General features: G+C 42.2%; 1 protein-coding gene across 4 annotated transcripts in view; it reads right to left on the reverse strand.

Annotated features, from left to right (window-relative positions):
- Nucleotides 1-13,890, reverse strand: part of esrp1 (epithelial splicing regulatory protein 1) — an 85,079-nt gene extending 71,189 nt beyond the window's left edge. For 3 of the 4 annotated variants that reach the window (XM_078215971.1, XM_078215972.1, XM_078215969.1), the window contains exons 1-7: nucleotides 13,569-13,827; nucleotides 13,311-13,439; nucleotides 11,861-11,974; nucleotides 11,494-11,608; nucleotides 7,487-7,585; nucleotides 7,354-7,408; nucleotides 1,779-1,889 (exon numbers count right to left, since the gene is read on the reverse strand). In XM_078215971.1, coding sequence (XP_078072097.1) covers nucleotides 1,779-1,889; nucleotides 7,354-7,408; nucleotides 7,487-7,585; nucleotides 11,494-11,608; nucleotides 11,861-11,974; nucleotides 13,311-13,439; nucleotides 13,569-13,700 — 755 coding nt within the window. In that variant the 5' untranslated portion in view covers nucleotides 13,701-13,827. Of the gene's footprint in view, nucleotides 1-1,778; nucleotides 1,890-7,353; nucleotides 7,409-7,486; nucleotides 7,586-11,493; nucleotides 11,609-11,860; nucleotides 11,975-13,310; nucleotides 13,440-13,568 lie in introns of all 4 variants that reach the window. The other variant, XM_078215970.1, reaches the window with a different exon arrangement.
- Nucleotides 13,891-14,857: the final 967 nt, after the last annotated feature.

The raw sequence follows: 14,857 nt of genomic DNA on the forward strand, positions 1-14,857 counted from the left end.
CTCCACCTCACTCTCTCTGGACATCAGAGTGCTCAGCAATCCCTCACCAAGCCTTCCGAACTCCACCCCACCCTTCCAGACTCCATCCCTTAGTCCTTTCTCCCCAACAGTATCTTCCCCCACCACTCCTCCTTTGCCCTGGATACCCTCAGCCCTCCCCAACCCTTCCAAGCCTCACCCCACTCAATGTCCTAGTTTCCCCCTCCCAGCCTTAACTCCACTGAGATTTGCGCACCTCCCCACTACCCGCCTCCTCACCATATACCTACTAGCAGTTGGCAAAGAGCCAGACTTTCTGCAGCATTTCAAAGAACTCAGCGCAGATCATGGAAGATGTTGGTGTACAGAGGTCTTGAAGTCACTTCAACATTATGGACGCGGGGGCTGTTGCATGGGGATTCCCCACTTCCCGAGTGTGGCTTCACGTTGGTGCCATATGCACGAAGATTGACTCACCGTTCAGTACGATGTGTTCATCAAGTTTCCTGTATCTGCAGGCCTCCATCATCCTCCTTGGATGTCTGTGATCTGAGCAGGTCCCTATAAAAAGGTAGGTATCTGCAAGTCGCGGTGTTCCAAATGTGTTTCGCGCCGACGTGTTTTCCTCCCAGCATCTTGGGCGTTTGAGTAAGATGACATTTGGACCTTCATCTGCATTCCATTAACGGAACGCAAATAAGGGAGACTTTGGTGTCTGATGGATTTTCTGAACCGCCATGGCGGGCAACAGCAAAAGATCTGCTGGAGACTCATGCTGGCATGAAAATTTGATTTCTGGGCCTTGTGCCATATTCTTCCTCCACGCCCACCATTAAACCCACCTGCCGAGGCTTGGGAGAATTCCAACCACAGTATTAAAAAGTAGAAACAAGGTGCAGAGAGAAACAATTTAAGAGTTATAAACCATATGGAATTAGGTGAAATCAGAAAGTACAAGAATAGAGGTCACTGTTATGTTTGGAGTGGACCTGTTGAAATGTATGAAGAATGGTTAATACATTTTGTGAGCTGCAAGTGTAAACAAGCACTTGGGAATAGGATTTAATGGTTATAACTGGGTCCCAAGTCAAAAATAGGTTGTATTCAATGGTTAATGTCCCTGGATACACGATATTCAGCAGAGATAGGAAAGGAAAATATTAGACCTAGAAGAGAGAATGAAAAGTCAAAAACTCTATTTAGAGGCAAAAAAACGAGTATTATGCTACTTCGTGCATTATATAGGGTACCAAATAGTGGTAAGGATGTAGGAGGAGCAAGTTTTCAAATTATTACTGAGACAAACCTATGATGGGAGAAAGAAGCAAATTGGAATTATATAGATTTGCATCCCAATTTTAAACAATGATCCCACCCATGTTATTATGCTGAGGTTTCAAGTAGACACGAGAAATATTTTCTTGATATAAAGGGGAAGCCTAAAAATCAAAAGAATCTATGCTCCCCAAGTATGGTTTTCCTTTAGAATCATAGGACCATAAAAGATAACTGCAAGCTTTTTCTTTAAAATACCCTCCAATTTCTTACTTTTTTGAAAAACTATCCAGCTCTCACCAAACTAAACATTATGGAATTGGTAGCATTGGTGGTGTGGGAACAGATTTTTGTGCACCTGCCCACCTAATAAGGGAGATGAAGAAACTTGACAGGGAAGAGGAAAGCCACCCAAACAAAACCACAAATCGATTTTTAAAACAATAATCACACAATAATTCTTTGAAAATTCTACGATAGTGTATGTTAACATAACAGTGATTTTTTTCCTGTTAAATACTAACTTAGCTATGTTGAGACCCCTGAAGAATCTAGCAATATCTTGGTCAGATGACTGCCAGGGTAGCCCCCTCGCTCTGATTACTGTATTATCATCAATGATCTCCATCTTGCTGCTGTTAGTAAGAAAAGACAAGAAATATTTGTAAATTAAAAATACTCCTGTAAAGAATATTTTAAAGCCTTATTATCCAATCAACCAGCCGAGAGACAATCACCTCTTATGCAATAAAAACAGAAAATACTGGAAATACCCCAGTCAGGCAGCATCCACGGAGAGAAAACAGTTAATGTTTCACCTTTTTCTTGCTCCACAGATGCTTTTTGACCTGAACACTTGCTGAGTATTTCCAGTTTTTGTTTCAGATTTACAGCATCTGCAGTTTTTTAGCTTTTGCATTAATGATCTCTCATGCTTGGTCTAGGTTGAAATAGATTCAACAATAAATAAATCATTACCAGGTAAGATAAATAGCTTGAATTTCCCCCATAAATGAATATTAAATAATCCTAACAGAATAATTCACCATTGGGAGTAATTTCAAAAGGCAGAAGAAATAATTCCAGTCGCCAAATTCATGAATATTGTCTGTTGCTAAAGTTTCAAAAAATTGAAGTCCAATGGGTTTATTTGGAATCACGAGCTTTTGGAGCACTGCTCCTTCATTAGGTGAGTGATCATAGAATCATAGAAACCCTACAGTGCAGAAGGAGGCCATTCGGCCCATCGAGTCTGCACCGACCACAATCCCACCCAGGCCCTACCCCCACATATTTACCTGCTAATCCCTCTAACCTACGCATCTCAGGGGCAATTTTAACCTGGCCAATCAACCTAACCCGCACATCTTTGGACTGTGGGAGGAAACCGGAGCACCCGGAGGAAACCCACGCAAACACGAGGAGAATGTGCAAACTCCACACAGACAGTGACCCGAGCTGGGAATCGAACCCAGGACCCTGGAGCTGTGAAGCAGCAGTGCTAACCACTGTGCTACCGTGCCGCGGGTTCGAGTGATGGAGGAGCAGAGTTCTGAAAGTTCATGATTCCAAATAAACTGGTTGGACTTTAACCTGGTGTTTAACCTTTAACCCGAGAGACTTCTTACTGTGCCCACCCCAGTCCAACACCGACATCTCCACCTCAAAAAAAGTTTAAAACATCAAATTGAAATTGAGTTGTCAAGTGTTAGCTTATCATGGTTTCACACCTTTGTTGAACCATTTTAATTAAGGCTTCTTTAATCCATTTATAATAAGGCCCACGTCTTCATTAGAACAGCAAAACATTAAATGGATTCTAATGTTCAAGTTATATTTTTGAGGCACTTGTGCCAATTAACTGACAATCATTTTCTTTTCTTCTACACTACCTTTTAGGGAGTACAGGTAGGAGAACAACAGGTGACAACAAAATATTATTTTAATAGAATGATCATAGCATTCAGCATTTACATCTCATCATTTACTCAAATAATTATGAATCAAATCCTAAGAGTGCACATTATACTTTCAATATGTTAACTAGGACAACAGTTTGCACATTCCAAGACATTTTATATAGCAAGAGAAAATGGACACCAAGTCAAAGGAGGTGAAAACAGAAAAAGCAACCTCAAGCTTGGCTAGAGATGGGTGTTATCAAAGAGTCGAGAAAACTGAAGAAGAAGAGGAGTTTTCAGGAGCGTTCCAAAGCTTGGGTGCAGGAAAACACATAGCACAATCAAGATATTTTCCTGGTGCCCTGTGAATAGTTCCATAAGGCAGTAAAATCAGTGCTCCCTTTTAATGTGGGAATTTTGAAGAATCCAGCTCATTTCAAGAAAGCGAGTCTGCTCTGCTGAAGACAGAGCTGCCAACTGTGGGATGAAGGGAATTGAGAACGCATAAGAGGACAGGGTTCGAGGCAGAGGTGGTTGTAAACATTCAGAGATTACAGAAGCCATAGAGGGATTTAAACACAAGGATGAGAGCTTTAAACTGGAGGCATTGGAGAACAAGAGCTAAGGTAAAGCAAGGGAGGCTTGCATTTATAGAGCACTTTTCACGACCGCCAGATTTTTCAAAACAATTTGCAACCATTGAACTACTTTTTGAGCTGAAGTCATTGTAATGTAGGAAATGTGGCAGCCAATATGTGGACAACAAACTCCCACAAACAACAATATAATAATGATTCAATAATATGTTAAATGAATTGAACAATAAACATTGGCCAAAATACTGTCACTAACAACCCTGCTCTTCTTTGAAATAGCACCACACAATCTTCTATATTCAACCAAGCAGTCAGATGGGGCATTGGTTTAAATCTCAACTGAAAGCTGATGGCCGGGATTCTCCCAAAAATATTCTAAGTGCCAAATCCGCGTAAAAATGGGAGTAGCTCTCGCTGGTTTTTTTTAGATGGATTTTCAAAATGAATCTCCTCCACTGTGCACTGCAGAATGCCTCAGGGAGATACACTTTGAAAATCAGGGGGTGGGGTCTATTCCTGCTGGAGAGGCTGACAGCATAGGGCTGAGCTGGCCACAGCACATGTGATCTATCATGGTGGAAATCAGTGCATGCACAGTAGCCCCACACTGCCGGGCTCCTGATCGCTGCTAGCTCAATCGCTGGTCAGCATAGTAACCCCGCATCACTGCCCCTCCGATTTCCCCCCCCCCCCACCCCCAGATCCCTGGCCTCCCGGACATCCCCGGGACAGTCCCAATGTCCTCTCCACCCCTTGGGCAGTGCCATGGTGCCAGATTGGCAATGCCTGGGGCACCCCCCCATAACCCAACATTCTGGAGGGGGAGGGGGCTCTATGGCCTCCCTTCACTCCAGCGGGGTCAGCTCCCTGTTAGTGGGGAGCTGTTGTAAACCCTGCCAGAGTGAACCATTCCTGGCAGGGGAGGGGGTAGGGGAGAGGCTAGCGGGCCCAGAGACTTCAGTCCTGGGCCCGCTAATGGTATTTAAATACAAATTGTAATGTGGAAATCAGCTCTGCGCCATTTCCAGTGCAGAGTTGACAACGCCACAAATCCTGGCCCTGGAGATGCGCAGAGGCTGTGGCGTCCAGTGGGAAGCCCACTAAAAGGTCTCCGCTGTCGTCTCCTGGTCCACTGCACTGCTAGTGCAGAACAGCGGGCTGGGAGAATTGCCACCGACATCACTAACAGTGCAGCAGTTCCTCAGTACCGCGCCGAGTGTCAGCCTTTCTTGTTTTTTCCTGGGGTGAAACTCAAAGCTGAAACCTTGTGACAGAACCTGGAACAGGACAGGATTGAAATCAAGCAAGCAAAGGTTTGGATGAGCTCAGGTCTTTGAAAGATGGCAAATGGGAAGTCAGCAGGAAAAGCACTGGAGTAATTATTCATGCCTTTATTACTCCAGTCTTGAAAGGATTTCAGCAGCAATGCATGCAAAGGAGTGTATGCAGGCAAAGTTATGTAGATTGGAAATGGGCAACTTTGGAGAGCTCATGAAAACAGAAATTCAGCTAGAGGGTGAACAACACTTCAAAAATGGGAAATACCGGGTTAAACCAGAAAAGGAGTAGGAAAGGGGGAAATGGAGATTGTGACAATGATATGGAACCGGTGGTGGAGCTAGAGGTAATGTTTGAAAATGATTCATTATAGGTGGAATCAAAAATTGGAATTCAAATGACAATCTTCTTGTGAAGTGGTAAATGGATACAGTCTGATAACGTAACATAATGACACTGGTAGGGATTGTGTCCCGACAATGTAATATGGTGACACCAGTCGAGAGCTTGCACCGTGGTTGGTCGCGGGTGCAAAAATGAGATTCACGCTGGCAAGATCTCATGATGCGATTTTGTCCACAACCCCCTACCCCCCACCATTGACGTAACATGGTTCATGCCCATGAAGGTTGGAAACCTCATTTAAATACATTTCAACATTAGCAGGCTTTCCCACTTTATCATCCTCACCATATTTTGATTCCCCCCCCAATTGACATCATGTCACATTAGCGAGGTTTACAACAGATCTGGAACAACATGAACCAGGTGAAGAGAACCCATTGCGGTGCACAGCTATGTACAACCCCCATGGTGGGGGTGGGGGGGGGGGGGGGGGGGGGGGAGAGAGAGAGAGAGAGAGAGACCCACCCAGCATCTTGAACTTGCATTTGGATTCAAAAGCCCACAAAGCAAAGTTCCAATCTTAGCAATGGGAGAAACGTGGAGTGTCTTTTAAATGCTTTCTTAAGTGGAAGAAAGGAAATAAACAAGGGCATGCAACAAAAGGGCAAATTCAATCATGCTCTAGCCAGCTTTCTGCCTCTGCTGGAAAGTGCATGTATAAGCAGCTGGTAAGCACAGGAATGGAGTCAATTGTGATCGCCCTCCATTGCCAGTGTGCGGACACTAATTGACTATCACTTGGAGGACACCAACACCCTGTGGAGTGTACCAGAGCAATGAGTCAACACATTTGGGTCAGGAGTCTATTCAGCCCTTTAAGCCTGTTCGATCATTCAGTTAGATCATTGCCGATCTGCATCTACCCACCTAGGCTCGGTAATCAATAACACCCTAGCTTAACTTATTCATTAAACTTGGTTTTGAAAGTTTCAATTGCTCTAGCTTCTACGTTTTGGGGGACAGAGTGCTTCACATTTTCATTATCTCATGTGGAGGAGGATCTAGCACTGTTCAGGTTATGCGCATTTGTTTAGAATACCAACACCCCATCCTAGGATATAGTTTGCCTTTAGCTGCCCTATGAATTGCTTTAATGATCTTATTCATTTCACTTTGTATTTGCAACAGAATTACTTTGTATTTCAGTCCTCAAGATGTGTCAACATTTCAATAGCCTTTTTAGTTATTTGGTGTAGCTATCCTGCTTTTAGTGATTTCCATACTTGGACCTCCAAATCTCTCTGTCCTGCCTTGGTTCCCAGCTTCTCACCATTATGAAAATTTTCTGATCCATTATTCTTGGGTCTAAAGTGGATGACCTCACATGTTCCCACATTGATAGATTGATGGGCGGTGTTCAATGGTCACTTTGCGGAGAGTTGAAGATGGCCCATTTAAGGATACATTTAAGGGTGAAATAGACAGATCTTTAGACTCGGAGTCAAATGGTGACAATGGAATTGAAGCCAAAGATCAGTCATGACATATTGAATGGCGAAGCAGGCTCAAAGGTGCATATGGTCTACTCCTGCTCTTATTTCTCCTGTTTTTACATTAGAACTTCCTTCTCCCACCTAAAAACTACCCAACATGACTAGAAGGTTTTACATTCTTTTGAAGTAAATTTTAAATATAAATATAATGGAAATCTGAGGCACAATACAGATCCCTGGAGGACACCACTAGACACACACTGCCAATTGGATTAGATTCACATTCGCCCTCCTCTCTATCTCCTAATTTGATACCCCTGTCAACAAGTGTTCCAGGTGTTCTGAATTTTGTTAACAGTCTTGTGTAGGTGGGGGTAAAAACATGACAGATAAAATAAAGACTAAACAAATAATAAATGCATATCATCCCCACTAATATTGTTGTATAGCTCTGAGCTTTATGATATTTTGATTAAGGTAACTTACCAGGTCCCCGTTTCAAATTTGTGATTCACTCTTTCAGGATCAGTAAACCTGTGATCTAAACAGATTGAAGTGTTATAAACTCAATTCATTCACTTTAAAACAAACAGAAGCCTACTAAACTGATGTTACTCACTGAGAGGTTCAGATATAATGGTTAATATAATGTCATTTGCAGTCATAATATCTGAAGCACCAAACTGGTAGGTGGCTGATTCATCTTCAAGATGTAGATCTGCAGAAACTCATCAAGGAAAAACATGTTGATGATAATTGCATACCAATAGAGCAATAATGTAATATTTTGTTTCATATCGTTGGATATCTGAGAATTTCCTTAATATCAAGTGTAAATTAAAAATCAAATTAAGGCTGTAATGAGAACAAATGATTGTGAATTTTTGTATGATCCACCTGATCTGCAGCAAACCATGGAAGTACTGGTAAATTGGATGACATAGGGTGGAAAGAAATTTATATCAACCTGTAATACATGCTGCCCTACCTGTTGTTTACTCCCACGACTTCAACATATTATTGCACTTCCAGGTCTGGGATTGAGCCAGAGTGTGGAAAGAAACCAGTTTTTATTGCGTTTGCTCAGGCTGCAAAGGAACTGGTGGCATAAATACCAGTCTATTGAGTGACCCTTGCTGCCAGTACCTGGACTTCAGGTGCGAGTAACATTGGAAATAGTTAACACCATTCTTGCATGCCGACACTCAAAGCCTTCATTCACTCATTAACAGCAACTTTAATGAGCTAACAAAAAAAAAATTGCCAACAATGTGATACCATTATCCAAGTATATATCATCACTTTGTGGGGGGGGGGGGGGGGGGGGGGGGGGGGTGTATATATCACCTGGGGCGGGGGAGAAGAGAGAGGAGAGTATAACATTTGGCAGGTGGGTGGTGAAACATCCTGTGCGGTGCAATCCTGTGGTTATCCCACAATTTCTCTTAAAGGGATACTCTCCTTGAACAAGTGTTGTTTTCCCCCTTTACAGAGTTGGAAAATGCGTATGTACGTTTCATAGACATACTCCACAACTGGTCATATTGTGTATGAATAGGATATCATCGCCCTATTTCTAAACAAACAAAACAATGTGGGTGCCATTAAGCCTTAGGTGAAGAAAAAATATCATGTTAATTTGAATACCACTCCCCAAACCAAGACTTGCTCTCAAACACATTATGGTGGTCTCCACCACAGGAGCATGACACTTTGAGAAAAACATATTCCTTTTTCAGATTAAGTAAAATCTATTTGGAGCACTACAATTAGTAAAATCCAGAAAAGTGCATCTCTTTTGGCTTCAGCAACAATACAACAATATTGTTTTGCAACAAAACAGAAGAGGACTGACACATGAACTTAAAACAACAGGGCAACAAGCTGAAAAATCTCATACATGCTAATATGGGATTAATGTTCCCTATTATGTGGACAAATTTAAGACTACCCCTTGAGAAAAGTTAGATGCTTCTCATAACTGGCAGCTAAATTCATTACGAGTAGTTAGCCGATTGATCTGCTAAATGGTTAACTGCAGAAAAAAGTTGAATGAATCCCCAAAGAAAACTCAAACATTTGAAAAACTGTATGCCACCCAAAGACCTCCTCTGAAGGTTAACTTCACACCAATCACTCCCACAGTCAGATGTGTGGTGCAAAGAGAAACAGATTCTACTTGAGGACCACTAACTTTCAAAACCATTGTTGATTTCCAAGTAGCTGTTCATAGCTGACTCAATGAATTGGTGGATGATCCATCATGGAGTACATTTAAGATTGGGGTGGACAGGTTTAGCATCTCAGGGAATCGAGGGATTATGGGGAATGGGCAGGAAAATGGAGCTGAAGAGCAAGATCAACCACGATCATCTGGAAAGGCAGCTTGACAGGCCACCTGGTCAACTCCTGCTCCTACCACTTGTGTCCCTGGTGAGAAATACACTGCATGGTGTGGAATTGAACCATGTAAACCAGATCCATTATTTGCACTAGGTTAATTTAGCTCAGCTATGGTGTGCATTACATTTTGTCAGCATCTCCCCTGGCTGGGGAAGATGAGATTAACAACATTCCTGTTCTTGATCCAGTGACACCTAGTTGTTGAAATGTGAATACGCTGACATTAAATGAGGTCTACGTTATGCTGCCACAATCAAACAGCTTGCTAAAACGCTTGTCTTGGCACACTGCAAGCTAGCAATAATGAGCATGAAATCTACAGAACTACAATCTTGGTTGGTGTCATCTTTGAACTGTATCCTAGGACCAGTTATTTGTCTTCAGAAAAGAAATAAACAAGTGAACACTGAAAATGTAAAACTGGATCCTGCTAATGCTACTGTGATCAGATCACAGGTGCATACCCTTATCCATCTTTTAATGTGGGAATGTGCCAAACAGAAATCAATTATATTTATACACCAACTTAAAGAAAAATTATAAATAATTTATAGTTTTTGCCTTCTTTGCTAACTTGCAATGGGATATGGTTGCTCTCATGAGAGATGGACACACTGACCTTTGGAAACACCTTGGCATCAGGTTATCTCGCATCTTGTCATCTGCATTGGGTACTTTTGTGTCAATAAAGTGTTTTTCTACTCTTTGCCTGAAGCTGTTGACTCTTGCTAGGCTACAGTTCTGCAGACACTGATCCTTCTTCCAGTTCTTTACTGTGGTGATCATCCTTTTGTGTGAACTTAGTGAGTTTAAACAGGAGATTTGACCATGAAGAATCATAGAAACGCTACAGTGCAGAAAGAGGCCATTGGGCCCATCGAGCCTGCACCGACCACAATCCCACCCAGGCCCTCCCCCCATATCCCTACATATTTACCCACTAATCCCTCTAACCTACGCATCTCAGGACACTAAGGGGCAATTTTAGCATGGCTAATCAACCTAACCTGCACATCTTTGGACTGTGGGAGGAAACCGGAGCACCCGGAGGAAACCCACACAGACACAAGGCGAATGTGCAAATTCCACACAGACAGTGACCCAAGCCAGGAATTGAACCCAGGTCCCTGGAGCTGTGAAGCGGTATGGTAGCAGTGCACGGTACAGAGCATCATTGATGATCCTGGTCTCAACACAATATTCACACAATTGAAGTTTCCAGCAAGGATCACTGAATAGCAGTCTGCATTGCAAACCCCAGCTGATTTGTCACCTTCCCAGTCCAGGAAACCAAGATTAATTACAGAAACCATGGTTCACATCAGAAAATCCAACTAGATTGGGGGTCAAACCGGCAGCAGCCCAAGATGATGCCTTGAACCACTGAGGTCATTTTACATGTTCAGTCTTCATGTTTAAGACTAGACAATGACTGATAGGCTTCGTGACTATGGAAACATCATGGCCAAACCTCATTCTATCTACACTGAATGTGAATGCAAGTACATTTTCTTGTACAAGTCATTTCAACAGCTTGTATTTGTACAGTGCCTTAATGCAATAAAGCATTCTATGGCACGTCATAGGGACATTAGAAAACAAAATATGACAGCAAACCACAAATAAATATTTGGGCAGATAGCCAAAGCCTGATTAATAAAAAAACCTCGTTGAAAAATCATTACAGTTTGCAACATGTGCCACCCAATAAAGTTTTTGATGCCCTCAAAACTGTACATGGCATGTTCAGCAAGCATTATCATACACTTCTCTACTTCATAACATGTTATTATTGTCTTAGAGGAAACACTTACTTACAATTTCAACAACAGTGGACAACTAGAATAAAGTGGGGCTGATTTTGTTTTGGAGAAGTCGGCCAGGAGATCAGAGGGTTATTTTTCTCTCTGTCACTTCACCCACAGTAAATGATCAGTGATGTGTTTCTTTATATGACTGCATTCTTTCTTAGTAAAGGTTTTGCCAAACCCAGTGTCCCTTTAAGTGTATTTAGTTTCCAGCAATACAGAATTTCAACATGTCCAGGATCACAGTTACTACCGCAGATTTAAAAAAAAAATACATAAACTGCATGGCACATTTTTGGATGGCAAGTGTTCCAGATTTGGTATAGTGTTGAATCAGAAGCTATCAGGAGACATTGGGGGAGGGGGAGGGGGCGGGGTGGCAGCGCAAGGAGGAAAAATATTTGGCAAAGGATACGTTTGGCCATAACACTGAGATCAAGTTCATGGAGATCAGGAGCATCTGGGCAGCATTTCTTAAACTCTTTTTGCAGATCAAAAAAGGAATAGAAGCATTCTGGTAATATGACATTCTGTCAAGGGAAGCAAGATGAAGTGTAAATCACAACTCTTTGTTTGGAAACAGAGGTTCACAACAACAAATTATCAGCATTCCCTTGGTATTTGTGTATTATAAATTTCAAAGGGAAGCAACACACCAATCATGGTAAAATTATTTGGGACAACGAGATAGCTACACTTGTTCAAATTACAACACATTTGGAACCATTATCAGAACCATCTATTTCAAATTTAAAAATTTCTAAGCATAATTTGGTACAGACCTTATTGGAAGATTCAGGGTGGAAGACTTGACGTATTAGCAGTTGACCATCTGTACAAAGGCAGAATGAAGTGCCCACTCCAATATTCAACTCATTGCTCACAGATCGATTAAACTGAGAGAGAATAGGTGATCAATATCAACACTTGCCTATGAATTCATTCATCTCAGAGATAAAATAATGAAACAGTCACACCCTGACCTCCCCAAACATAAGCCCCTTCCCAGTCCATTTGAAACAAATGTCAAATATATAACTTCATTATAACAACTTACATTACACAGCACCATAACATACTTTCCAAGGCCCTTCACTGGAGCATTATAAAACAACAACCGAATCAGAATTTGCAATGGAAGGCTGTCATTTAAGTCTGTTCACTAAAGGAATTCAGTTTGATTTCAGTTTACCCGTACATTATTTAAAACGTCAACATAACATGACGATTTATTACACTGGTATCATTGTGCTAAATTACTTGGACTCAAACGATTCAATGCCTAAAACAAAGCGATGTTCAAAATGGCACGAAGTGCATTCACGCCATGCTTTGCATCTTGTGACCCCAAACCTGTTTATTTTTCAGCGTTGATTTAGAATAAATTGACGCTGATCGTGTTGCCAGGATCAGCAGTTAAAGGGTAGGTACCGTTTCCCATGTGCTGAGTGGAATTTGGATAGCTGCTTTTGCTCGAGGCCTCTGAAGCCCTTTGCTATGGTCTTGTTAATACAGGCTAACAGTGCAATTCAGCTGTGTTGTGGGGTAGACAGGTCTTGCAAACGCACACAATTCAACAGACTCCAAGTCTGCATCTATCCGCTCCAAACGTTTAATTGTTCAGTCCCCCCCCTCCCCCAAAACAGTATTATAGACATAAATATTTGCATTTGAATGATAACTTGGCACCGCGTCGACCAAAACACTTAATCATGTATGTTTACTTCGTGCCTGTTCATTATATAGCCTTTGCTTTGGGAGCGCACAGGTTTCATTGAAGTCATTTAGATGTCAATTCTCCAATCTGGTTAACTACTGTAGAGACAATGAAACAACTTGCATTTGTTTATACCTGGTGCTAGCTGGCGACTTCATAACTAGATCAAATTTGTCCTGTCCAGACAAGACTTTTTTAAAATTAACAATATTTTTACAAAACCAAAGATCGAGTTAAATACATTGACATCGTCATACGAGTTATATATACATTCCTGTAGCTTGGAGGTCGAATCAATCACTGCCAATGACCTGACCCTTTCCTTCCCACCCACAGAAAACCTGAAGTTTCCTTAATCCAAACTATTGGCAAGGTAGAACGAAAACGTGTGTTTAAAAAAAACAGTATTGGGGCAAGGAGAGGAAAGAAAAACAAGTTCCAATCCGATCGAATTCCACCTCCTGATAGCAGAAACTCGATGAAGTTAAGTCCTACACCGAGGGCGGTGCATTCACCTGTTCAAGAACTTGATCCAGAGGTTCTGCTGTGCTCAGGTTTTCCACCGCAATACCAGTGTGCTCGATGCATTGCTCTGTTAGTTCCAAATTATTCGGTTTAACAAATACTTTGTGCACTTTCCCGGCCTAGATTAAGAAAGAAAATACAAAAACAGTTCTAAGGGACATCTCAGAAGAATTTTTTTGGGGGGGGGGGGAGTCGACCCCCCCCCAAACTTTTCATAAAAAAGTGTAAACAACATAGTCGCTTCGTACCTTTTCGTTTGCCAAATCCACCACTTGCCACAACAAAAGCACCAGCTCCTTCTCATCAGATCCCAGCTTTTTCCCATGTGCCCCGGCTGTTGCCCCAAATAAAAGTACCAAATAATCCAGAGACGCCGTCATGCTCACAAGAAAAGAGACAAGACACTAAACTAACCCCCGCGCCGAGTAGTGACCCCCAAATAAATCGCTCAGCACCCCTCCCAGTGAAAAGTAAAGCAGAGAGAAAGCCACCCTATACACCTCCAACCGTCTAAACCAGGGGTAAGCCCAAACTAGGAAGGAGGTCGCTTTTCCTTTTTTTTGCTTGCGTGAGAACCCATGCAAATGAGCTGGTCTTCCTTTAATGAGCTCATTTTTTTGCATTTACCTGCCCACAACCACGTGAGTTGAAAAAAATACCTGGCTCCCACAGAACAAGAGCCATTGGCTGCTTTGTGCAGGTACGTGGCACTGTGACCGAGCATAACAACAGCAGCATACTGCACTGGATATTCGCAAATTGGAGCCTAACATTCACTGGTTACTAACATTTCAGGTCTAAAATAAATTAAACATGTCCCAAAGTGTCCGAGTTCACTTAGTTGTGGCAAAAGTTGATCATTGTTTTCGTTGTAATCCATGTTATTACACTTAGCAATTTGGGAGCACCCTTTTCAATGGAGTTAATTCTTATCATGAGATTTAACCTGCTCGCTTAATGCGTGAAAGAAAGCTCCTGAAGTTGTTTTGAAATCTGATTTGGATCAGGGTAAAGGTTCGAAAGTAAATTCATAGACGATAGGAATCCCAAAAATCAAGTTGAATGAATATGTGACTTGCACGGAGATGATAGGTAACTAGGTGAGGAGGGAGGGGGGGCGGGGGCTGCTGTGACTTGCTGCTTCCTTTCCTGGCTGGATCCTGGGGAAAGGTGTGTCCATTGTACACCTTTGCCGACCGCCTCAAGGTCAGGAGGAGACGGGCAGATCTTAATTCATCAAAATCAACAGAGCCTGCCAACAGTCAAGCATGCACGCAGCATCGTTTTAAATGTACAGAGCTCGTCACGTTAGTAAACCCGGTGCGTTTTGAACTCCTGTTAATTCCTCTCAACCGGAAGTATCCGTGGATAAAGGGGGAAAAAAATTGCTCATTTCAAATACCTAAATCTGGAACACTTCCAACTCCACGCTGCGCAACTTCCCGGAGATCGCCCTGGAGCATTTGGCCATTGCAAAACACACGATAAAGGGCAGAAAGGCTTCTGTATTACACAAAATCCTCGAGTACAGCCGCAA

Source organism: Mustelus asterias, chromosome 7 (genome assembly GCF_964213995.1).
Source record: "Mustelus asterias chromosome 7, sMusAst1.hap1.1, whole genome shotgun sequence".
Lineage (NCBI taxonomy): Eukaryota > Metazoa > Chordata > Chondrichthyes > Carcharhiniformes > Triakidae > Mustelus > Mustelus asterias.